The sequence below is a fragment of the Mauremys mutica genome, chromosome 1 (genome assembly GCF_020497125.1).
Source record: "Mauremys mutica isolate MM-2020 ecotype Southern chromosome 1, ASM2049712v1, whole genome shotgun sequence".
Classification (NCBI taxonomy): Eukaryota; Metazoa; Chordata; order Testudines; family Geoemydidae; genus Mauremys; species Mauremys mutica.
The window spans coordinates 312,447,991-312,474,181 of NC_059072.1; the positions used below are offsets into that span (position 1 = coordinate 312,447,991).

The 26,191-nt window shown below is 42.2% G+C and overlaps 3 protein-coding genes across 20 annotated transcripts in view; 2 read left to right on the forward strand and 1 right to left on the reverse strand.

Annotated features, from left to right (window-relative positions):
• Window positions 1-3,916, forward strand: part of SUPT20H (SPT20 homolog, SAGA complex component) — a 57,688-nt gene extending 53,772 nt beyond the window's left edge. For 7 of the 16 annotated variants that reach the window (XM_045015393.1, XM_045015418.1, XM_045015470.1 and 4 more), the window contains exons 23-25: window positions 1,758-1,863; window positions 2,439-2,566; window positions 3,369-3,916. In XM_045015393.1, coding sequence (XP_044871328.1) covers window positions 1,758-1,863; window positions 2,439-2,566; window positions 3,369-3,506 — 372 coding nt within the window. In that variant the 3' untranslated portion in view covers window positions 3,507-3,916. The remainder of the gene's footprint in view (window positions 1-1,757; window positions 1,864-2,438; window positions 2,567-3,368) is intronic. The other 9 variants (XM_045015426.1, XM_045015452.1, XM_045015507.1 and 6 more) reach the window with 2 other exon arrangements.
• On the reverse strand, window positions 3,843-24,788 carry EXOSC8 (exosome component 8). 2 transcript variants are annotated; one of them, XM_045015571.1, is made up of 11 exons: window positions 24,675-24,788; window positions 20,958-20,994; window positions 16,258-16,321; window positions 13,888-13,961; window positions 12,506-12,551; window positions 11,891-11,996; window positions 11,758-11,803; window positions 8,478-8,574; window positions 7,401-7,521; window positions 4,653-4,759; window positions 3,843-4,056 (listed from the first exon to the last, which is right to left on the reverse strand). In XM_045015571.1, the coding sequence occupies exons 1-11, from the start codon at window positions 24,689-24,691 to the stop codon at window positions 3,941-3,943; spliced, it is 831 nt and encodes a 276-aa protein (XP_044871506.1). In that variant the 5' UTR covers window positions 24,692-24,788; the 3' UTR covers window positions 3,843-3,940. The 2 variants fall into 2 exon arrangements, with proteins under 2 accessions (XP_044871506.1, XP_044871515.1); XM_045015580.1 differs by lacking the exon at window positions 24,675-24,788 and adding an exon at window positions 17,897-17,954 and having other exon boundaries at window positions 20,958-20,981.
• ALG5 (ALG5 dolichyl-phosphate beta-glucosyltransferase) overlaps window positions 24,778-26,191 on the forward strand; it is a 51,965-nt gene continuing 50,551 nt past the window's right edge. Inside the window, exon 1 of one of the 2 annotated variants that reach the window (XM_045015537.1) lies at window positions 24,778-24,993. In XM_045015537.1, coding sequence (XP_044871472.1) covers window positions 24,928-24,993 — 66 coding nt within the window. In that variant the 5' untranslated portion in view covers window positions 24,778-24,927. The remainder of the gene's footprint in view (window positions 24,994-26,191) is intronic. The other variant, XM_045015546.1, reaches the window with a different exon arrangement.

Sequence of the window (26,191 nt, forward strand, 5' to 3'; positions counted from 1 at the left end):
TTTAAAGGGCCAGGTGCTTCCCGCAGCAGCTGGCGCCCTGGGCCCTTTAAATCACTGCCAGAGAAGCCGGTCCAGTCCGGCACAGCGTACTGGCTCTTGCCGGTACGCCATACCGTACTGTACCGCCTTACTTTCACCTCTTGGTGGCTCTGAATACTACATAAAGTATTAGACTGACAAAAGCTCACTTACGAGGTAACAGGCCCCTCTACCTTGAATGGTCCCTTACAATATGTGCTAACTACTTGTGCTAAACAATCTGTTCCATCATGGGTGTAGCTGTGATGCTGGGAGTACCTTTCCCAGACCTGAAGAAGAGCTCGGTGTGGCTTGAAAGCGTGTTTCTCTCACCAACAGAAATTGGTCCAATAAAAGATATTACCTTACCCAAATGCTCTCGTATGTGGTAACGGCAGTTTCCTGGAATCCCACATGGCAGAAAAGTTTTCCTACAGTGTCATCTCTGTTCACACAGGTCTTTAAGGGTGTTATGTGTGGTGGTGTGACAGCAGACCGCTGTAGATGTATTCTAAAGGCACTTGGAATCCAACCATCGAATCTCTTGTTATTGTTTGTAATTACTTTGTTCTTTGATCAGTAAGCCAATACTCTTAGGATTTCCTCGTACAGATACTGAACTATGAACTTAATTTTTTCAAGCATGTAAATTAATTGAGCTGAAATCTAAGTGCTTAGTGAAGAATTAATCAAAATAACACTTTTTATTCCATTATGCAAAATATACATACATTTATCACAAATTTCTGTAGGTTTTTGGTGAGAGGTTGGTACCATCATTTTATAGTATCCTCAGCATGTCCTAACCTTATAGCACTGTTTCTTTAGTACAGTGATTTTTAGCTGAATTCTTTCTGTTTTCTTTTTCATGTGATTAATTAACATGGTTATCTTAAAGAAATCTTGCATAACTCATGACAATTTAGCAGCCCAGTCACAAGTTCTGCCTCCTTACAATTTTTTTTTTTTTTGGGGGGGCCTGGTGTGTTACAAGTCTGTTTGAATTATGTAAGATGTACTCAGACAATATTTTCATTCCATCTGTGTACTTAAAGAATTATGCATGTGGGTACTCTAGTATAGCGCATGATCCAGTACACATTGATTTCAACGGACATTTGATCAATCCCCTCATGATCCAATCTGTGTAAGAAATGAATGGAGGTGGGGGGAGTTATTTTGTTCTTGAGTGAAGTTGTTGCTTTCACAATATTATTGGGGTGGGGTTTTTTAAGATAAAGGATGGCACAATCTGAAGATGTAAATATCTTCACTTTTTTTCCCTGAAGTTTCGGGTCTATAGTGATTAGTATTCTTGCCTGTGGACCACCATTTCAGGTGCAACACAGATTCTTGTGGAATTAGGAGATGAAGTATCACCTGATTGGATCTAAACTATAGTTATTACTACTAGGTTGCCTGTGGTGCAGCCAGAGATGGCATGGGACTTCTGTTAAAGAACAGAGATAATCCTAATGTCCTGGAAAACATTCCCTATCTATGTAAAACAGGTTATAAAATCCAAAATTATAGAAGAGCTAGTATAGAGCACATAATGGCTGCTCTACATATCTGAATAGTCACGCCATTACCTGTATTTAACACTATAAAAAGCAGAATGCATTTTTAAAAGAGAAATAAAAGCAATACTCGTATCTTTTCATGTTGATTTTTTGAATTTATTCATTCAATGGCACAAAAGTTCCACAATTAAGTATCAAACTTCTCATTTTTGCCAGAGTGCTGAGCAATGTCCAGCCAATCAAGACCAAGCCTTATCTGCCCAGCAAGCTGCTGTTATTAACCTGACTGGAGTAGGGAGCTTTATGCAACCTCAAGCAGCAGGTATGTGTTGGCAGAGTTTCCTTCTGTTTTTTTTAGTGACATTGATAAATTTCATACTGGAATGAAGTTTGGTGTTTAATATAAGCCTTCCCCTTACTCTAATTAAAGCAAATCACATATCAAGTTATCATGACAGAGTGTGGATTACATAAAAGATGCTACACTTAATTTGACTTGCAAATTAAAAGCATGCACTTTCCTACTTCTTTGTCTTGTGAATGGTAGTTTCATAAACTGAATAGTCTCTAAATCACATAGAACAATTCCTGCCAAAACTGTACAAAGCTTCCATACCAAACTTCATTAAGGAGTATTTCTTTAAACTGTCTGCTTTAAAGTCCAGTATGAGAAATTTGTTTCATGTCCACAAGCTCTTCATAATCTAATTGCATGTTCCAACTAACAGTGTCTATACAGTGTATACTTTATTCTGCACTGTTTCTGATTTTACTTTTGAGATTAATTCTACTGATTCCCTTTCTGTTACACTCTATTCCTATGTCTTCCTTTCCTAACTCTGACAACCTCCACCCAACCTCTTTGACCTGCCTGCTTTCCCCTTCTCCTTTTCGTAGTGTTGTCTCAGCTTGGCTCTGCCGTGAACAGACGTGGGCAAAGCCTTCCTCAGCAGAGACTCCAGCTCTCCTCTGCCTTACAGCAGCAACAACAACAAGCCTTGCAGCAGCAGCAGCAACAGATACAAGTAATCCAGCAACTTCGCTCTGATTGCATAAAAAAATACAATTCTCAGCTCCAAAAACAAAAATGCTGCCCTTTAGCCTTTTACTAATACCATATGGAATTTTAAAAATGCTGCAGTGTGGCAAACTAAACTGAGAGATCCGATTCCTCTTGTTCTATCAACTTGGAGCACTGAATTTATTTTTATACATTAAAGCCATCCACTTTCCTGATTTGACAACATTCAAGGAGTGCTTGTGGCACGTTACTAAATAAGCTTGGCCAGGTGCCATTAGGATTTTGAAGCAACAGCATGTCGAGTGCCTAGTTAAATTCAAACACATTGCACGGCTACTGTTAATACATTAAGAAGGAAGCTCTGGCAAAGCGTTCTTTTAACATAGTAATGTTATCCATCCTGATATTTATATAGGGAATACATCATTGCAATATTAGGACAAAAATATATTGCATGAATGAGGGAGACTTAAATAGAGAAATCATATTAAGTATTATGCTGAATATATCATCTGAACTAAAATGTTTACTGAAGTTGCTGAGTTACTGCAGTTACTGCGACAGACACAAAGGGCAAAGTTTAACTGTGAAATGTTAGAAACGCCCTCAGCAGGCTTCTGTGCCACTGGTGCTGCTTGACTGTACTCATTGTCCCACTATGTGGTATTCCTTTTTTATGCCATTTCAGTGCTTCCTCAGTTTAATTACCCCATCTTGTTCTTTCCTGTCATTCTTCCTGCGGTAAAAGGTAGCGTTAAATTTAATATAACAAGCTTTTTTTCCCTTTCCCTTCTTCCCCACGGCAGCAGTTGCGATTCTTGCAGCATCAAATGGCTATGGCAGCAGCAGCAGCACAAGCAGCTCAGCTACGACACCAGCAACGTTCAGGCAGCCAGTCCAAAAGTAAAAGGAAAAGAGGCTCACCGACCCCTCCAAAGTCCTGAGTCTTGGGGGGTTTATATTTAAAAAAAAATAAACGCAGAGGTGATTTTTAAAACTTTTCTTTTTTTAAAGAAAGCTCAAAATAAAAAATTTAAAAAAAATCAGTGTTTGAAATGGCTGATGGGAAAATGAATTTTTGAAGTAATGCTGATATGTATAAACTGTATCGGGAATCCAACTCTATGGAGAATAGGAATTTCATCTAACAAAAAGCTAGGGTTCGGTTTTTGCAAGTCACTTCATACTTTTAACAAGATGTTTACCTTGTATTTTTTACCATTCAGCAGCACTGTACATAGTATAAGGGTGATACATTTTAGAAAGATGAACTTTGTAAATGTAGTATTGATATCTGTTTATTTAGTATAAAAGGTTGGTGAACACTCTAACAAATACAGTTTTTACAAATCCATTTTGAAGAGACCTTGCCTTACGTTTATTTTGGTTTTATACTTTTTATCACTTTATCTATCAGCTTCTTCACTTCTTTGTGTCTTGTAACGGCCCGGGTGATACAGTCTTGAAGTTTTGCTGCTGCTAGGCCACTTCCACCTAAAAAAGAGGGGGGGAACCCCCCCCCAAATTGAAAGTAATAGCTTGGTTTTCCAGTTTGTTTTCTTTAAAATGTTTATCAAATGGAAACTTTAAAACCTTTCAGTCCTGCGGGTTACATTACTGTTTAAGAATCAGGGTGGTCTAATTTGCAATTCTCCTTAAGAAAATTGTTTTACTTTAAATATCAAATCTTACTAGCACAATAGAAGACCTAGGTTCAAGAGCCCACCTCTACAGCAAGTCTAGCTAACCACGTCATGAAGACAGTTTATGCAAGGAAAAGGTTATTTCTTGCAGCAGCCACACCAGCTCTTGCAAAATGCAATACTGTAGATTATTTTTAAGACGACTGCAGTATTAACATTCATTTAAGAAATAGTTCAACTAAGAGTGAAGAAAAACATTACTTGTTTTGAGAGCACTGTCTGACACAGGTACAGTATTAAGAGGGCACTACATGCTAAAGGCCAATAATGTTACTATGCAGCATGTACTACTGAAATAACAGCCATCTGTAGGTAGAATTTGATTCCAAATGTTTAATTTTAAATGTGTTGCCTGTCAAATTAACTTGTAGTAATTTTGCAAAATACCTGGCTTATGAACAGAACATAGTTTGCCTTCTTCATCCATTACAATGGTTACAGTTCCAGTTGCCAGGTCCTCCTCTTCTGCCGTCGGATCAACAATGAGTATTGTGCTTTAAAATAAAAGAATCCAGAGGTGGCTGAGATGTTTGTCTACAAGTTACTGGACCTTCACATACAAAACAGTCAGCTAGGAAAAGGTTAATCTAAGATGAATTTGTCCAGGGTCACTTCGGCTAACTTTTTTAAAGGTTTTATTTATAGTGAGTATTTTTTTAGCTGAATATAGCACTTCTGGAAGCATTCTATAAACATCCACTGTTCTGTCATCAGGATGCCCTAATTTAAAGAACATGGGGAGAAGCAAACCCTTACTGAACTTCAATGTTGAACTCAATTGGATGTTTGAAGGTTTGTAAACAGAATTAAAATTTAAATGTAGAGGTTTTAAAAATGTGTGCCCTCATCAGGAAACTACAATTTGCAGCACTAAAACAGCTACTACAGTAACACTCAGACAGTAAAACAAATCTTTTAAAACAGTGACTACATGCTGTAAGATTGTTTACTGTTAACAGAAAACTAAGTGAAAACACCATTATTTCCGTTTGCTGTAGATGTACTTATAAAACCCATTTCTCTTATTTGCATGTATATTTATTTTTAGTGAACCCTTTGAAAGAGAATCAAGGACAGTATTTTGATCTACTACACTGTTCAATCAAGGAAGCGATCAAAAATATTACCCCTGCGATGAAGGCTATTGATTTCTCAAGACCCAAAATTAGTTTTTTCCACAGCAAATAATGCAACATTTATAATTTTTAAAGGGAAAATTGACTAAATATTGTTTATTCCACAATAAAAATTGTTGGAACCATTTAATAATATCAAATAGTTTAGTCCTTCAGAAACCTGTACTACAATGGACAGATACAGAGCCAAATAATAAAAGTTCATAAAGGAGTCAATGGGACAGGATGACAAAGACCTCAACTTTTACTAAAACCCTTAAACACGCACAGTTTCTCTCAGAAATCGGGGTCATATACAGCCTTATCCATATCTTAGTATAACCTTTTTGAACGTGCAAAATGTTTATAAATAACAGTGCAAATTATTATTGGGAATGTCTGATGTGAATTCCCAATTCCACACTATTCAAAAAAAGTCTATTTTAAAGTCCAGGTAATTAAATTTGATCTACTGAATATAGTGACACACTGCCAAGGGAATGCATTTATCCTACATGTTACTTGCAACTCATTTTTAGAAAGTGGGGAGGTCTCTGATTTGGTAATGCCTTTCATATGATCTGCAGCATAAAAAGTGGGCAGTTGCCTCAACTTTCACGAAGTAGTGAACAGAACAACTCGATCTCAGTACATAACCCCTCAGCCCAGGGTACCCGCTCCTTCCCTCCCTCCCCACCCCAGGTTACTGATAAAGGAAACCTGCAAAAAACATTTGCTTGTTCTACATGAGACAATTTCAGTGAAGGGAAGGAAGGAGGTTCTTTCATTGTTCATTTTTCCAGTGCCACTTTTCCAGTTGCTGATTGATGTTTTTGTGCCATAGGCACACACTCCTACGTGTTACTACTGCTTTGCACACACTGCCGTTCATCCAAAGAGTTCTTACTGTTTAGGTATTTGTATACCATGTTTTCCAATCCTCTCTCCCACATTAATGATATTAAGGAGCTGCCTGTAAATACTTTTGAGAGGACAAACAGAAAGATATCTTCCTGTTGACTGTGGCTATTGAAAAGAGCTGCAGCATACTATCAGCACTGCTCTGCAGCTAGTTTTAGAACCTCTCTTAGCTGGCAGTTATTATACTTAGAAGCTTACACACTTCCATTTTACTATTGACAAAAAGATACTAGGGCCTGAAGTAACTGAAAACCGTCTACAAGCAATTTATAGCAGATGAATGAATCCCTGAAGAGTGAAACAGACTTTACATTTACCCTTTGGGAATTAACAGCCTCTGTAATTCTGGGCTTGCCAGAAATGTTATAGCCTGGGCTATAACAATTAGGAAGTGCTGGTGACAACAAAACTCTTCCACTCAAGAGGCAAAGTCTGGCCTGGGGAACCACTTGTACCCCAATCCTGCTATTTTAGTGGAAAAAACAACAAGAAAGATTTCAAGTAAGGAGCCTTTCAGATAGTTTTCAAAATAAAGAGCCTGACAACATGCAACCCTTTTAGGTCTAAGGATGTTAACTTGGAGAGTAATGACATTCTATCTATGTCAATCCCTGGATGAGTTCTTTACTTTCTGTTCTGAAACTGTTGTGAACTGTTGCTATGAGCTATTGAAAAATTGTCACCTTGTAGGCCAGAGGTATTTGCATTTCAGTAGTCGATGTAGTGATTTGTACATGTTAGTTAAACTCTTTGGGATGAAAGGTATATAAATACAATAACATCATGCAGCTACACCTCTCAAGTACCTTTTAATATTAAAATACTTTCCATATGGCTAAGCTGTGAAATCTGGAGTTCAAATCTGGCTTCAGTTGCAGGGAAAAGTTTGGTAATATTAATTCTGATCTGGTGGTCATTTGTTCATATTATAAAACTATGTAACAGTTCAAAATAATCAGCCCTGAATTAGAGTAGCTGAAAAGTCTGGCTGGTCCATGAGGTGCACTGACATAACTGCATGAGGATTTTGCCACAACAGCTTCTTGGCAACACTGTCAGTTTTTTAAACAAGTATACATTTTATCAGTTACCAACTTACTCGTCAAATACAGCAAACGATGTAGCAACTGGATGCTTTCTGATATTCAAAGGATTTGTCTGTTTTAAATCGACTTCTGCCAAACCTGTTTCTTCATTTATAGTAACTTTTGGCAACTGTACTGAAAGGGAAGAGGCCAATTAATTGTATGATATTAAACTGGCTGAAGATAATTTGGGCTTTATCCCCAAAGGAATACTTTATGAACTGTTCTGTTAACATCCACCAATCTCTATGGGACTGTGCAACTGCAATTCCTATTGACCGCAGGTCCCAAATCAGACAATATGGGACACCTGTTTTCTATAAAAATAACAGATGCCACTCTTATCCTTTTTGAGCCCATTATTTTGTTCTGAGTCAGTCAAGTATAAACGATCAGTTGTAAAAAAAAATACATTTGAAATTTAAAAAAAAAAAACCACTCCATACTGGCACTTTCTACATTGCAAGTACATTATCTGTACAACATTGAACAAAAAAAATCCCACAATAGCATGTCTTTTCCCTATCACTACATCGCTTCTCTCTATTCCTCTGTGATCCTGCTTTTGTGATCTCTTCAGTGATAAATGTGAGCAAGTCATAAATTCTAAATATTTTTCCTGTTTGCATCACACAAAATATAAGTGATTAAATAAAAACTTAGTTTTCTTACACTGAATAACACGAACAGGTAACGTTTCACTTAGGTGTTGGTGTACTGAATATTACAATTTTGCTTATGATCAATAGTGGAGTGTCCAAACTTCTGGTACGTTGAAGGCATTGCTCTGAAAAACTATCAGTCCTATAATAGATTAATACAATGTGCAAGAAGCATATGTAAGCAAGGTAGCCCACAACCTGATCAATAACATATATACAAATCTATGACATCAATTTAGTGACGTATTTCTTCTTTGTATTATTGCTTCAATAGTTCAATAAAAAGATGGGGGTTCTAACTGCTGAAAAATTCTGTTCTTGGGGAAATTAAAATCAGCAACAGACTGTTCACCATGATTCAGATTCCTACTAACACGTTTATCCCATGAATGTAATCTGTTTAACAATTGTGTGTTATAGGACACTTACCATTCTTTAAAGCTGCTAACAAAGCAAATGTGCAGGCATCCAAAATGTTTCCATCATAGTCCAAGCATATGAAATCGCAGTATAGAACCCAAGCAAGCTAAGAAACAAAGTTTGCATGTGTGAGATCTGATATAGCCTTTGAACTGCCGGTATCACACTAATTCAGGTTACAGGCCAATGGTAATACACATTAAGCTAGAGAACCATCCTCTGATCCTTTAATAACAAACATAAATACATAGCCTTTGAACTACTCCAAACCCAATTCCCTAAGCATAGCACCAGATTATTAGGATTGATGTTGCTAAGAAGTGGCTGAGGAAGCAATTGTACCGAGTGGGCAGCAAAGAACATCACACACATTTATGCATTATGGTCATGTCAGAAAAAAATCTTTTTTTTTTAAAAGGAGTTATTTATGTGCAAATAGCAGTCTGTAGTCAGCCACTGTATTGTATTTTATCAACAAAAAGAATGTCTTCTACCACCACTAAAAAAACATGGGTGAGAAATTCAATTAATATTTGGTATGTCAGAAAAAAGTATATATGGACTTTTTACACTTGAGCTATTAAACATAACTAGGGCCCTACCAAATTCACAGTCCATTGTGGTCAATTTCAGGGCCACAGGATTTGAAAATTGGTAAATATCACGTTTTCAGATGTTTAAATCTGAAATTTCAGGGGGTTGTAACTGGGGGGGGGTCCCGACCCAAAAAAGAATTGGGGGGGGGAGGTCACAAGCCTGTTGTAGGGGGGTCATGGGATTGCCACCCTCACTTCTGTGCTGCCTTCAGAGCTGAACAGAGTGGGGATGAGAGAGTGCAGAGCTATCTGCAGCTGGGAGAGACCCAAGAGCAGCCCTGCAGGGAAAGAGCAAGTCCTATCCTCCCACAGCCCTGCCCAGACTAGCAGCTAGGAGCCCCCTTTGCTGGGGTGCTCCCAGCAGTACAGGGAAGATTGGATGCAACTCCACAAGCCTCCTCCAGCTGCAGGAACCTCTGGGGCCGCTGCCCAGTCCCAGAGTGTCCTGCAGCAAGGGGAGGCACCTGGAGATGGGTCTAGTCCCCCCCTCAGCAATGCAGGGATGGACAAGTCCTGTCCCTCCCCAGCCCAGCCGGAGCTAGAAGCCCCCTTTGCTGGAGTGATCCTAGGAACATGGGGACATTGGATTTCACGGGGAAGTGCTTATTTCATGGTCCATGACGTGTTTTTCACGGCCACGAAAACATAACAGTCCACAAGCCAAATCCAGCCCGTCAGTCCTCCATGAGCATTGGATCTGCAGTTTGAAATAAAGTTTGCTGTCCACTAGTGTGAGCAGCAGTTAAACATGGCAAGAGGCATTGACAATTCAGTTTAAAAAGTAGGATAACAGAGAGAGGACTTCGATACAAAAATCTGAACTGAAGATGTGTGGATCAAAGCTGCAACATGGACCTCTTCTGTTCCCTATCCAAAATGCCTCCTTATTGTCAAAGGAAAAACAAAACACACACCTTGGAATTCAAGGAGGTCTTTGTCATTCCTCTAGGAAAAGTAAGTGATACTCAGGTTTAAAACTGGCTGGAGAATTGTAAGTATTTTTAACAAAACATATTTTTAAAAAATGAAAAACTGTTTTTTTCCCCAAAAATTTTCATGAAATTTTTTCAGGTTTTCAATGAAAAGCAAAAAGCCAGGATTCAACTTGACCAGCTTAGCATGTTTTAAACATCTACACTGCCTTGTCCAAACTGGAGTTTTAATTAACATTAGCTAACACCTTCTGACAACACACCTTTAAATCCTAGTCAAAACAAACTCCAAAGGGTGAATAGACCGTTGCGTGCAGCGAGCATGGCAGGCACACCACAGGGGTATCCTTTTCACCTCCCTGCAGCTTTGCTAAATTTGGCCATGTGACAGGGTGTATCAACACCGCTCTGGGCCAAGGGGGTTGACCAATCACTGTGGACCCAGGAGACGATGCCTCCTTGCCCCTGCTGCGCATCCTCCAGGTGGAAGGGACAGATAAAAGGAGGCAGCCCAGTTCAGTCGGGGCTGACTGAGGAAGAGGAAGGATGTTTGACTCTCCAGGCTGCCAGGACCCTGGACCCAGATCAGCTGACGGTGGAGACTGATGGGAATGCAGAGCCGCTGCCAGCCGAGGAAATGCCTGAGATGGGCCTTATGGTAAGAAGTGACTGAGGGAATGTGTCAGAAGCCAATGCTTGAACCCGTAATAGGGAATTTACTGCTTCACAGGTTGGAACCCGGAGGAGTAGGGTGGGCCTGGGTTCCCCTGCTTACCCCCTCCCACCTTGCACTTGCCATTAGGCATGGCTACCAGGCACTCCCAATATAAACCCAACTGCTATTGTTTGCCCCAGCCAGGAGGCTCAGGGGCTACGGACTGAGCGTTTGCTCTGCCCTCCCAGAGGGTCCAAGCCTTCCACTGCTCTGCCCCACCCCAGGGTCTACGGACTGCTTGGTTGCTCGGCCCCGCCAGGGGTCTTGAGTCCTCCGACCGCAACTGTTTGACTCGACAGGGAATCCCGACGACCGTGTAATGGGGTGCAGTGGGGTGCACTGACTCACCTGGGGCAGCCTTTTTGAAGCAACATCCAGTGCTTCAAAAAGACAGTCAATTCCTAGTACAAAAGCAGGGAAGCCAAAGTAGTTGTATATGAACTCTGATGATAAACACAGGATTGCCATACTGGATCGGACCAGCGGTCCCCCAGCTTCAGTAGCCTGTCTCTGAGAGAGCTCAGCATCAGATGCTTCAAGGAAGGAACACAAATCTCACAATGCACAGATGTAGGATAATCTGCCCCTTCTGACGATCTCATCCTAATCCCTAATATTTAGGGACTGGTTTAAACCCTCCAAAATTTGTTTTCTGCATTTGCTATTTTATCTCTGGACATTCGAATTATCCATATCATCACCTGTTCCTTCCTTGAATCTTACTAAACTCTTGCGTTTAAAGACACTGTTGCAATGAGTTCTTGAATCAAACACTACAAAGCAAGAATGTACTTAGCATTCTAGGAGTTGCATAAACAGCATAATGTTTTCAAAAATATAGTTGATACACCCATCGATATTGATTTCAGTAATCAAATCACGTAAGCCTTATACTTTGGATGTAACCCAAAGAGTGTGCAGGTACCAAAATTAACAAAAAACAAGAATAGTAGCCCAAAAGCCCAAGGATTTTCTTGAAACCTGCTAACAAATGATTATCCCCCTTCACTCTGAGACATTGGCATTAACACCAAACCTTTTCTTACCTTGCCATGTGCAATGCACAGATCTTCTTTCATTATTATTTCTGAACTAAAACAAAATGATACAGAAAATTAAGAAATAAAATTCTTCCCCATAATTGTGTTCATAACTGAACTGTAGTATAGTGGTTCTCACTTTTCAATCACATCTGCAATGAACTGGCTAGCTGCTTGAGCCTCTTCCCCAGGAGGTCCAGGACGAAATCTTGATGAACAGAGGGGTGGTAGATCCACATTAGGAACTAGAAATCAAAAATATTTAGTTATGAACTAAACAAAGAAAAAATACACAGTCTGTTATAATAATAAAAATAATAAAAATGTATACAGCAGTTTTATGTTCTTTCTTAGTACCATGCATCTCAAATGAAAGCCAACATCATGAATTGTTAACATTAATCAAGTCTGCATCTAAGTTCCCTGTAAACTGTGCGGCCACGCAGCTGCCTATTAAGCCCTGCTCAGGACTTAATCCCACCTTGTGCCTCTGCCTTGTGCTGCTGCTAGAAACCTTCAATCCCATAACTAGTGCTCCTTATCTAACCTGTCACCTACCTCTAAAAAGACCATCCCCATGTGTCATCTGCCTAAACTGGTTCTGTGCATTGTAATGCAATTATTTAATGTGATTTATTTGTTTTAAATGTTTACTGCATCGGATTCTTCCCACTCACTAAAAGCATTTAACTCAAATAACTAATGCTATTGTTTTTCTAAAAAGGGAGAAAACTGACATGGCTCTAAAACTTACCAATATATCCCTTATTAGTGGACTCTGCTGGGGGTTCTGCAAACTCCTGTAAAAGCAAAAACAACAACAAAACTCAGGGGGAAGAAAAAATTGTATCTACAAACTGGTTTGAAAAGACTTTTTAAAAGATGTTCAATATAATTTAGAAATCCTATTTCCAAAAGGGCTCAAAGGTTTGTCTGGCCAAAATGCTTTTATAAACCAAGCTAGATTTTCCAGCTACTCTACTTATGATCATTTCTTCAATGAATTGCTTGTTGTTTTATCTTAGACTATTATAATTAGATTTTCCACAGCTATACTTATTAACATCTCCCTTAAGAGAAGAGGATTTGTTTCATTATCAATGATCACTAATCATCACAAAAACTAAATAATTAGTACACAAAAATAAGGTCTTTGTTTTCTTTAAGAAGAGCCAAACAAATCTTTACACAAATAATGCACGCACACTCACTCTCTCTCTCTCTATTGTACCCTAATTCCTTTGTGCAATTCTACCTGTAATTTTCAATCCTCAAAATAACTCCTGTGAAAAAATGTACATGTACTTGACAGGCATATTAATTTCGACTTAATAAATAGGGGTTTTATCAACTAAGTTAAATTAACTATTATTAAGGCTGCGAGTTTGTCATGAATTCCGTGACTTCGGCAGCAGCCACTGGCCTGCCTCCCCAGCCCTCCAGAGGCAGCAGGGGTTGTGGGGAGAGGCGCTCAGGGCTGGGGCATGGGAGGGGGTGAGGGCTCTGGGCAGCACTTACCTTGGGGGGGAGGGAGGGTTCCCCAGAAGCAGTGACATCCCTCAGCTCCTAGGGGGAGACGCGGCCAGGGAGCTCTGCACGCTGCCTCCACCTGCAGGCATTGCCCCCTGCAGCTTGCATTGGCCGCAGTTCCCAGCCAATGGGAGCTGTGGAGCCAGCGCTTGGGGAGGAGGCAGCATGCAGACCTCTCTGGCCTCACCTCCGCCTAGCAACTGAGGGATGTCACCACTTCCAGGGAGCTGCAGAGTCAGGTAGGGAGCCTGCCAGCCCCGCCAACCTCCTCCCCCCCGCCCAGCACCAGCAGGGGTCCCAGTTCCCCTCCCCTGCACTCACAGCGCCCCCCTCCCGGGCACCCGTGGCACCCGCCCAGACAACCCCAGAGCACTCACGGTGCCCCCAGGCCACCCCCCCGCCCCACCCCAGAGCACCCACGGCACCCCCAGGCTGCCCCCCTCCCCAAGATTTAGTCAGGTGTATATAGTAGAAGTCATGGACTGGTCACGGGCCGTGAATTTTTGTTTACTGCCTGTGACCTGTTCATGACTTTTACTAAAAATACTCATGACTAAAACATAGTCTTAACTATTATTTCTCAGTCTCTAAAAAAAGTAAACGTACTGCTTTAATGCCACAAATTACAGTAGTATTTCCCAACTTCACCAGGGCAGAGCCATCTGCAGTAGTAATTGAACCTGAAAAGAGAAAGTGTATAATAAAATCTCAGTCTGCTCCCTCAGAAAGCTCTTTAACACAATATCCATCTTCACATGGACAGTTACCAGTTTTAGCTTCCATACCACTCACTTAGATTGAATGACATAGTACATGGTGTGTTTTAAATGTTTGGAAATTCCAAGGGTGAGTGGAATACCAGAGATTCAAAGTACTGGATTACCCAGAACTTTTCAAATCTAATACGAAGACTTTTTTTATGCTGCTTTTCTACTTGATTCTGTGAGAAACCATAATATCCTCACAGACTGCTGAATTTATATTATACATTAAAATGCACATACCAGCATTTTCCCCTATCTTGACTGTTTTACAGACAAGGTTACCTTGTATTTCCCCTCTGGTCCAGTTCCCTATCACCTAAATCCCTTCCAGTTTTGTGAGGCAAAACGAAGATCTTTCAGCAGTCTGCTAGTGAAGTTATTAGGGATATTCTTATGAGGAAGGACATTTGTCTAAGTAAGGGGTTGCAAGATCTGTTAGGCCTGGTCCACACTGGGGGGCAGTGTTGAGGTAAGATACGCAACTTCAGCTACGGGAATGCCGTAGCTGAAGTCGAAGTATCTTATCCCGACTTACCTCCCGTCCTCACTGCTCGGGATCAACGTCCGCGGCTCCCCCGTTGACTCCGCTACCGCCACTCGCTCCGGTGGAGTTCTGGAGTCGACGGGAGCGCGTTCGGGGATCGATATATCGCGTCTAGATGAGACGCGATATATCGATCCCGCAAAATTCAGCGGGTAGTCTGGACGTACCCTTAGTTTAGCACTGCTGATTTGTTTTCCATTCTCTGCCTTATCATAATCTTATGGGGAAACTGCTGTAGCCTGGATGTTATAAAAAAATCTGACGGCGTACTTATTAAAAAAAAAAGCACTTTCCATTCCAGCTGATGTTAGGACATCAGAGAAAAGTGATGAACAGAGCAGACTCAGCAGTACAGGAGTTGCATATATAGCAGGGAGACTAGAGGAGGAATGGAAGAAGAACCACAGAGAAGAACTGGGTGAGAGAGCAAATTCATGAAAGGAGGGACAGAAGAGAGGGGAGAACCCTCCAAAGGAGGTGTAATGAATAAAGGAGAAAGTAGGTAGAAGTGTGTAAGCCATTATGGAAACAGAGCAGGCAGAGAAGTGGACAGAGTGCATGCACACATGCGCATAAAACATGGATTAAAAATAAAGAAAAAGTAAGTGAAAGACACCATAGGGGTGAAGCCAGATGGCCAGAAAGGAGAAACTGGCAATTTTGCTAAATGATGCAATTTGATTTCCACCATCGGGGAACCACAATTTGCTTTAAGCACTACAATTTGGCAGGAGGGGCCTATTGTGGGGCTTAATTTGCTTTTTGCCAAAGCAAAGTGCAAACTTCTCACTACATGGAAAGAATGGGAAATGCACCACTCAATAAATATATTTTTAGACTTGTCATTTGTTAATTATTTAAGTAAGACAACAGATTTGGTTTAAAAATATATAATAATGGAATGTCCTATTTGGTTTTTAGCACTTACCTAGCAAAAGCTTCATTTCACCTTGCAAAAAGTAAGGGCTTTTTCTTTTTTTTGGCTAAACTTAATTTTGAATGGTTATATATACAGAAATTATATTTAATCGTGTTTTTAATTCACTAATGCATTTTTATATTTCTATTTTAATTAGCAGGTTCTGAAGGATTCATTTTTTCTAAATTAGTAATAGTCAAAACTTTATTGGATGAAAATTTACCTTTATGCCAGGTAAAATGGCCAAAGCAGCACAGAAGGGCTCTAAATGCCCTGGATCTGGTCATGAAGAATTCCTCCAATGTAGGAACTGTGAAAGCCATAATGCACCTTCTGACACACCCGTGCAAGTCCTGATATAGGGGTGTCCTAGAATCAAGCTGAAGGCAGGAGTGGCACATTGGGGAATGGGACCACAGTGATTCAGGGAAATGTTGTGGCCCAGAGGCAGACAGGGAAGCTACCTTAATTTAGACAGCCATCCATAGCTGTTTAAACTATGCTTTGGGGGAGCAACGGGGGTGTTCACTGAGTAGCCCCGGAATGAGAGGGTGCAACAATGGCTTAAAACTATCCCTGGGCTGCAGAGTCTGTACTGTGCCTCTCTGAGGTGCAACACAGAATGTCAGCCCTGGTTCTTCTGAAATCAAGCTCTGTGGAAATAGATTAGCCATTCATTAAAGACTCCAGGTATAAAAACTGACTCCATTCGATTCAGTCACCAGCACTTCCCAACATTAAACACTTACCTATGTTGACAGTGGTTGTTCTGAATTCACCTAGCTCCCTTCCATCAGGTCGGCAGTTCTCTTTCTAAACATAAACATTACACAATTCAAGTTAAACGACATTTTCATGGTGTTACACAATCAACAGTATATAATGATAAAGTTTTTGTTTATCTTCATATGGGAGTTTGCAATGACAAGACCAATAGGATAAACTCAAAGATTTGTATGCTGGTGAGCTTTTTGGTCTAATTTAGTGTGATCTGGGTTACAGCCCCAAAACGTAGTTACTTTAAAAAATGTATAGTCCAGTAGGGGAAAAAGCATCTCAAGGCTCAGTAGTATATGCCTTTCCTACAGCTATTTAGGACATTCAGCAACAAAAGCAATACCTCATATCAGTGGTGCAGTGACAAAGCAATCAGTAAATTGCTATGAATATAGTGGCAATCTGTGAATTTTGTGGCACTATAAGAAACTGACTCACAGGTGTGACATCATCAAAAAGACCAACTAATTTTTCAGTACCCAGAGCCAAATTGAGAAGAAATATTCATTGATAACCCTGAATTAATACTTCCAAATGTCTGCATTGTTTAATTTTTTAAACTAACCTTTTTTAACATTGCTCATCTTTTAAGATGGAAATACTTTAGATATCTAAATAGGGCCCAAGTCCAGAAAAGCCAATCAACATAGTTATTCAGATGTTTCACAACATAAACTGAACACACAAATTCAATCAGAAAGGGTGTTGATCCACAACAAGGGACAGTCTAGATTTAAGTAGATGGTGAACCATCAGTGAAGATCTCTGTCACAGATTTAGTGTCCATACTACGCACAGGCCTTCGAACAGCTTCCTAGGACTAATCCCTTTATTGTAGGGCCCAGAATTTTCCTTAAGGGGAGGCCACATGACCTGAACACTTCCTACGCTGAGCCTTCAGGCTCTAGCATACAGTTCCTCACCAGGCTCTCCAAAGCAAATCCAACCAAGATTAGACTCCAGAGAGGCTTTTTTCTTCGTAGGGAGCAATGCAAAACAGTGAGTAACTGCAGTGGGCAAGGCACTTTTTCCAAAACCAAGGTAACATTGATTGGTAACCTGGAATACAGCACCTGGAGTCTTTAGGTTAGCATGGGAAAAGTAAGCTTAAGAAAGAGTATATACACTGGTGGAAGCAATGGCTTTGCCATGACTGGATACTGACGTCCATCTCCGTTCTCTCTATCTATGTGTCCTCTGTTCACAGTAGCAACCTTAAGACCTGTTTTATTCAGACCTGTCTATCCTTTGTTTCACAGCCCCAACTGTATGGCTTCCCAGGCATTAAGTGTTAATGTCACGGTCACTGAGGCTCCCATTATCTCTCCCAGGCAGCAGTGGGATGACATTTAGCAGGAGTGGTTTTACCACATAAAAGCAGGGGTTTTATTACCCCAGGAAAAACTAGTTAGTCCCAGTTAAAGGCATTTTCTATTTTCAAACTGGTATCATTAATGCACACTACATTACACTCAGCGTCAGTTACATATTTAAATTGGTCACATAAGACAGCAGATTCTAATAAAATAAAAACAAATAAAAAGTAAAACTGCAGTGGGCATACTACTAATATATGTAATTGTAATACTCAACATTGGAATGTCTGCATGCCTTTTGGCTTGGCATTTTCTCAAGGAAGTTATACATGTCATGACTCTCATAGTTTTCTCTATTATATAAAAAAAAGTAAAAAACATGGGATAATAAGAAAATGAATCATGCAGAGCTGTAGGTTTGAAGCATTAAGCAATCAGAAGCATGCAGAGTAGCAGACTACCAGTCCAGGTCCATTTGGCTACACAGCATTCTGTAGCAGAAGACCAAATTTGACATAGGGAATAGACCAAATCTATTTCTCAATTTTGAATAGATGTAACCAAAGTTGAAAAGGGTTGTTCTATGCTTGCTAGACTTGCTGGATGCTGATGCAATTGCACTACCAGGTCTATGAAGTCAGATGGAATATCAGCATTCTTCAGATTTTTCCACCATGTTACAGTGGAAGCTGTTTCCTTCATATGGGATGAAAACATTGATTTTGGATACGAAGCTGCTTCTATTTTACATGCAAGTAAACATGGCAGAAAGCCTTGCAATTTCTTCTTGTTCAGTTGACAATTTCTTTCCTGCATATTTTAGATGAAAGAGGTCGGTCAATATGTGTTCAGGAGTAATTGCCTCAAGAAATCTCTATTGCGCTTTTGTTTTGTGTGGTGCAACAATACTGCAAACGACAGTGGTAAATATTTCTTAGTAATTTTTATTTGTATACTATAATAATTTTACATTTCTCAGTTTTCTGGTCTAAACTGGTATTTATCAGAGCCCTATCCTAAACTAGTTTTTCCTGGGAAATTGCTAACCCTGCTTCCAAATAATACAGTCACATATGTAAGTTCTATTCAGTTTATGTTAATATATCTGGTCTCCAACCAGACAACTACGCGCTTCAAACACCTCATGCCTTTCCTTTTATGTTCAGTGTATAGCAGCACAAAGAACACAAGAAAACTGATGCACACATATGGATTGTTACCAAAATTCTTACATTCATCATAACCTCTCACAATTAAAGAATTATTGGCTTGATTAATACATATATCACTTTAATAGTATTTGTTTATAGTATCATTCCCAAGTTATCTTACATTACTTCTGTAGTCACATCTACAGGGGTTGAAACTGACCACAGACATCCTGGACTTACCTGTTACTTGATGTTGCTGCAGTGGTGTATATAGTCACAGAATCATAGGACTGGAAGAAACTTTAAGAGGTCATCTAGTCCAGTCCCCTGCACTCATGGCAGGACTAAGTATGATCTAGATCTAGACCATCCCTGACAGGTGTTTATCTAACTTGCTCTTAAAAATCTCCAATGATGCAGATTCCACAATCTCCCAGTGCTTAACCACCCTGACAATTAGGAATTTTTTTCCTAATGTCCAACCTAAACCGCCCTTTCTATAATTTAAGCCCACTGAATCTCGTCCTATCCCCAGAGTTTAAGGAGAACAATTTTTCTCCGTCCTTCTTGTAACAACCTTTTATGTAATTGAAAACTGTTATCATGTCCCCTCTCAGTCTTCTCTTCTCCAGACTAAACAAACCCAATTTTTTCAATCTTCCCTCATAGGTCATGTTTTCTAGACCTTTAATCATTTTTGTTGCTGTTCTCTGGACTTTCTCCAATTTATCCACATCTTTCCTTAAATGTGGCACCCAGAACTGGACACAATACATCAGCTGAGGCCTAATCAGCATAGAATAGAGCAAAAGAATTACTTCTCGTGTCTTCCTTACAACATTCCTGCTAATACATCCCAGAATGATGGGTTTGGGGGGTTTTTTTGGTTTTTTTTTTTTGCAAGAGTGTTACATTGTTGACTCAATTTAGCTTATGATCTATTATGACCCCCAGATCCCTTTCTGCAGTACTCCTTCCTAGGCAGTCATTTCCCATTTTGCATGTGTGCAACTGATTGTTCCTTCCTAAGTGGAGTACTTTGCATTTGTCCTTATTGAAGTCCATCCTATTTACTTCAAATAATTTCTCCATTTTGTCCATATCATTTGGAATTTTAATCCTATCCTCCAAAGAACTTGCAACCTCTCCCCGCTTGGTATTGTCTGCAAACTTTATAAATATCTAAATCATTGATGAAGATATTGAACAGAACTGGACCCAAAACTGATCCCTGTGGGACCCCACTCAAGATGCCCTGGCAGCTTGACTGTGAACCACTGATAACTACTCTCTGGGAACAGTTTTCCAACCAGTTATGCACTCACCTTATAGTAGCTCCATTTAGGTTATATTTCCCTAGTTTGTTTATGAGACTGTCATATGAGACAGTATCAAAAGCCTTATTAAAGTCAAAATATACCACATCTACCACTTCCCAAAAGGCTTGTTACCCTGTTAAAGAAAGCTATTAGGTTGGTTTGACACAATTTGTTCTTGACAATCCATGCTGTTGCTTTCATCTTATTATCTTCTATTATCTTTTGTTTAACATGCATTATTAATGTAGAGTTAGAATTTGTCTTTTTCAAGGACACTGTCAGTGATATTATTTATCATTTGTATTTTGGTAGTGCCTAAAAGCCACCACCCTGGTCGGGCGCCCATTGTGCAAGGCACTGTACAAACCAAGGCCTCAATCCTGTACGCACTTAAGCAAGTTTAACTTCATCCACTTAGCAGTCCCTTTGAGGCCAATGAAACTAGTCACATGTACATAAGCACTCACAGGATCACAGCCATAGACTAGTATCAGAGGGGTAGCCATGTTAGTCTGGATCTGTAAAAGCAGCAAAGAATCCTGTGGCACCTTATAGACTAACAGATGTTTTGGAGCATGAGCTTTCGTGGGTGAATACCCACTTCGTCGGATGCAAGGCTTGCATCCAACGAAGTGGGTATTCACCCACGAAAGCTCATGCTCCAAAACGTCTGTTAGTCTATAAGGTGCCACAGGAGCCATAGAATAGAAAGTTCCTGTCCTGAAGAGTTTGAAAGATTTTCTTTTACGAAAGGCTTTAAGAAAAAGCAAAACTCCATTGGAGTTTATGTATAATTTAAAGAGAACAGCAACAGAGGTACAGTAGCTCTATGAGAAAAATATATTTTAAGTCTATTTAACTTATGTATATATGATGCTTTACTCACCAAAAATCGCCTGTAATATTCCAAAGGTTCCACAGTTCTAAAATAGACACAAAATTTACAATTCATATGCATCATCTGTTTTACAAAGTACATGGCTAAGTAAAGTCTAGCAGAAAAGCAAGTGTTACTCAGTGGGCATCTGAGTTTCAGAGTCAAGCTCTGTTTTTGTTCCTTGGCTGACAATGCTATGGAGACAGCACATTAGCCAAGTGAGTGACAATTTCAGAAGGATTAGAGCCCTCTACAATGTTCTTTCTGATAATTTTGACACCAGAACTCATAGGTTCCGAAGGCATGGTTGCCTTGTGGCAAGGGCTTTGAAAAAGGGTTAGAAAGAGTGAAGTTTGAAAAATGGGAGCGAGAGATACTCTACTCCATCATCCCACATCAGAACCCACCCTTTACAGCAGGTTATGTAACTGCATAGATCAGTGGTTCCCAAACTTGTTCTGCTGCTTCTGCAGGGAATTCCCTGGCAGACCAGGCCAGTTTGTGTACCTGTCGCGTCCGCAGGTTTGGCCAATCGTGGCTCCCAATGGCCGCGGTTCAGGGCCAGGCCAATGAGAGCTGCTGGAAGCCGCATGGGCCGAGGGATGTACTGGCCGCCAATTCCAGTAGCTCCCATTGGCCTGGAGCAGTGAACCGCGGCCACTGGGAGCCGCGATCAGCCCGCCAGGGGCTTTCCCTGCACAAGCGGCAGAACAAGTTTGGGAACCACTGGCATACATAAAAAGCCCTAGCTTGAAAACTGAGACTCTGTAAAAGCTAATAATATGATGGAGTTTGTAGCAATACCATAGTTATGGCTGCATAAGAGATCTGATTGAGATAGGAATGTTAAATATTTTTTAAGAAATACTGCAAATTAAAATTGACGTAGTATTTGAATTTTTCAGGTTAAAGTTTGATGATTAATTGGTTTATGCATACACAACATGACTGCTTCAAAAATTACCACTTTTTAAAATTTTCAGTGGGGTGTCACCTTTGTATTATTATTTGGTACCTGAAGAATTTACAATATAAGTTTTCCGAGCCCTATTGTAAAATGTGTATAACATACTGAAATCTGATTTTTGATTCACACATTGCTCAACTGTTGGTATTAATACTTTAAATTATTAATATGGGAAATCAAAAACCAATTTAAGCATAAATTCCTTTATTTAATCCAAAGGCCAATATGTAGTTGCTCTAAACATGCCCCAAAAGCCTAAATACTAAGCAATTTACCACATCCAAACAGTAACAAAACATTTATAAGCATTTCATTAATATACTTACAAATGAGCTAAATCCAGTGCTTAGACCCACATTGGTCAGCTGCCATGGCATCAGGCAGGTATTAGCAATGGACCCTTTAAAAGCTTACTTTTTATGCCCTTTCACAAAGTGATGTCGTTGCCAATTACTGGTTTTCAGCTGAAGTCAAATCTGAGACAGTTCACCCTTATTTTCAGTCTTCATTCAAATGAAATGTACAACATCCTGTCTTCCCGAGGGCTTTCTTCCCCTCCTCCTTGCTCTCCCAACAATTTTCCCATTGCACCAGGGTTCACATAGGCTTGAACACTGGTGTGCGAGTTGGTGAAGGACCATATTGGCTCATTTTAAGACAGATTCTCTTTATTTTATTTAAAACCATCTGCAGTCACCCCTATTGGTCAGAAGCCTTCTTTTTAGAAACTTCACCTTATCCCACTAGTTATTCTTTGAACCACATATCTTCCCTACTTTATTCCTTCTGGCCTTATCGCTTCTTATTTTCCAGGCCTTCCCTATACTTTGCGTCTCAGGGCCTCTCTTTACAACACAAATATTTCCTTAACCAAATTTAAGATAAAATTAAAGAATTCAAGTTATATTTATCCTACATCTACCTATGTTTATTTGGAGCATAAATAAATAATCCTTTTCTTCAAAGAAGTTACAAATACGCCAACGTATGTAGTATGACAACAGCATTTTAACAAAGAATTTAATGCTGCAGGCTGTTTCTGCATATCCCTTATGGTGACACAATTTTTCAAATCAGAGAGTTGCTAAGACAGCAAACATAGAAACTAAAACAGAATATTCCACAGCCAGAAATTGTTGACACTGCAGCACAGACATTAAAACGACATTTCCAAGAGAGAAGGCCTTCTCAGGTTTTGTTCAAACAAATATTTTTGGAGAAAAGTCATGGAAATAGTAACTCTGAGAACTTTTATTATGTTTTCCAAGACAACATAAACCCGACATAGTTCTGACAATTTACGAGCACAAGGGTAACGTTAATCCCTGTCGGTGTTCCTTGAGATATCCCCAACTGGCATGGACATAAGGGCTATTCCTCACTGGCTCAGGCAATCCTGTCTACTATGCCCCCATTTAATTGACTGAGAGACACAGGGAAGAAGCAAAAGATAGGTGGGTCAATGCAGAAACAACCCTTCCCCAAATGCCTGTGAACAGACTCCTTGTCCAACCAGTCCTTACACTTAACACCCACTTTCCTCTAACTGTCTCCAGATGGATCCCTCCACTCCAGCAACTAATGCCTGGGCCTTATTTTGATTAGGAAGATATTATAGTTACTATGACTTCCACCAAGACTTTTCCTCTGGCATAGACAGACATCCACATGTTTCAAAATACCTTAGCTCGTTAAGATTAGCTCTAACTTTAAAAAAAAAAATCTTTAACCTGCAATCTCACTTTACCCAAAAACTATTTCACCTATCCAGGGGTCTATATTACTGGGAATGAAATGCTTTTTGGCAAAAGTATGAGACAGCAGTTACGGGTGTGAGTTACACTACAAGGCTTATGAATGTGGGAAGAATAGTGCATTTCTGTAACTCCTTGAAGCAGAAGGAACTTTTCTCTGGTGGACTGCAATGTTGCATTGAAAGTGGATAATTTGAGAGGGGGTGTAACGAGGTAAGGGGCTGGTCTCTCCCCTTCACTGGACACTAAAAGGGCACTTTCCTATTACTGACCTAAAACCTTAATAGCTTTAACCGCCTCTGAACTAAGTTTTTAGTTTTGGACTATAGATACATTTGGATGTAACGAAATATAAACTAAGTTGCTTTTTATATGTTGTGTAGGAAGAGGGGAAAATAAAATGTTGATTTTCTAATAGACCGTAAGGGCCATAAATAGCATGATGCTTGTGCAAAACTGTAATATATAGGGGGAGCCCCAGTGAATTCACCGGGATTACTCACATGCATAAGGTTACACATGTGCCAAGCGCATGCAGGACACGTGCCCTGAGGCTCTCGATTTCCACGATCACCGGTAACCAGGAGAGGGTGGATCGGCTCTGCCCGGAGTGGGGGGGAGGGTCTCCTAGGCGGTGTGTTTCTCTCCCGCCCGCACTGAGAGCAGGCGCAGCGGATACCGGGGGCGGGTCCCAGCCGCGGGGCCTGGCGGAGCTCTGGGCACGGCACGGCACGAGCAGGCAGCGGGTCGGTCCAGCTGAAGGCTAAACCCGCCCACAGCCTGGCACCGGCGGCCCCGCTGTCACCGCCAGGCCTGAGGGCTCGGCAGCGGCCTGGGCCCCGGGCAGCTTCCAGGCAGCCGCGTTCCCGGCTCCGCGCGCGGCCAAGGCCGGGGCTGAGAGAGCCCCGCTGAGGCGACTGGTGGCGCCGGGCCCGGCTCGGCTCCCGGGCGGAGGGGGAGCGAACGCGAGGCCGGGACAAGAAGCTGCTTCGCCCCGTCACTTACTTGAATCCGGCCGCCATAGTCTCACTTCCGCCCGTGCGCGATCTACTTCCGGGTCGGGTGCGCAGTTCCTCTCCCGCGTGGCACGCTGGGAGCGCGCGCTGGCTGCGCGGGAGCGGCCGGCAGGGGGCGCTGTGGAGCGCGGCCGCTCTGACGAGGGACCCCTCTCGCCGCAGCGGTTTGCTGTCAGCGCCGCGTCCGGGAGCCGCTTCCGCGTCGCTGGAGCTGCCCCATAGGGCCGCGCCGGGCATGGACCATGGAGCCGCTCCTGGCTGACGCGGTCGCGGCGCTCGCTGCCTTGGCGGCCGCAGCCCTAAGCCTGGTGAGTGCGGAGCCCAGCGGGCCCCCCCCGCCCCCGAGAGTGGGGCGAGACCCCCCCCCGCGGAGAGAGGGAGCCCCCCGCCCCCGAGAGTGGGGCGAGACCCCCCCCGCGGAGAGAGGGAGCCCCCCGCCCCCGAGAGTGGGGCGAGATCCCCCCCTGCGGAGAGAAGGAGCCCCCCCAAGAGTGGGGCGAGACCCCCCCCGCGGAGAGAGGGAGCTCCCCCGGCCCCCAAGAGTGGGGCGAGACCCCCCCCGCGGAGAGAGGGAGCCCCCCCGCCCCCGAGTGTGGGGCGAGACCCCCCCGCGGAGAGGGAGCCCCCCGCCCCCGAGAGTGGGGCGAGACCCCCCCCCGCGGAGAGAGGGAGCTCCCCCGTCCCCCAAGAGTGGGGCGAGACCCCCCCCCGCGGAGAGAGGGAGCCCCCCCGAGAGTGGGGCGAGACCCCCCCCCGCGGAGAGAGGGAGCCCCCCCGAGAGTGGGGCGAGACCCCCCCTGCGGAGAGAGGGAGCCCCCCGCCCCCGAGAGTGGGGCGAGACCCCCCCCCGCGGAGAGAGGGAGCCCCCCCAAGAGTGGGGCGAGAGCCCCCCGCGGGAGCCTCCTCCCGGCCCCAGGGGGCTCCGCACACACTGGCCCGGTCGGGGCCATCGCACCGCAGACAGGGCAGCCCCCGAGAGAGCCGGAGCCCCTGGCTGGGCGGGGCCCTGCTTTTCCCTTCCCAGGGGGGAGCAGCCCGGAGCCCTGGCGAGGGAGCGGCTGGACCCCAAACGGGGGAGGAGGGGAGGCGCTAAGGAGGAGCTGATGTCTGGGGAAGAGCCACGCATCTCTTCGTAACACCCCTTGTGGTATTTGCAGACTCTCATCTGGTCCCGCCTTAGTCGTCTTTTCTCAGCACTAAAGCCCAGTGTTTTTAACCTGTCCTCATAGAGCAGGTTTTCTAAATGCTTTATCATTTTTGTTGTTCTCTTCTGGACTTAATCCAATTTGTCCATATTTTTCCTAAAGTGTAGTGACCAAAACGGGGCACGGTGCTCCCGCTGAGGCCTCGCCAGTGCTGAGCAGACCAGGACAGTTACTTCCCCCACCTTGCATCTGACGTTCCTGTTAACAGTAGCCTTTTTTGCACCTGCAGCCTGTTTGTTGGCTCAGGTTCAGTCTGTCATCTGCTATAAACACCGGATCCCTTTCAGTAATACTATCAGCT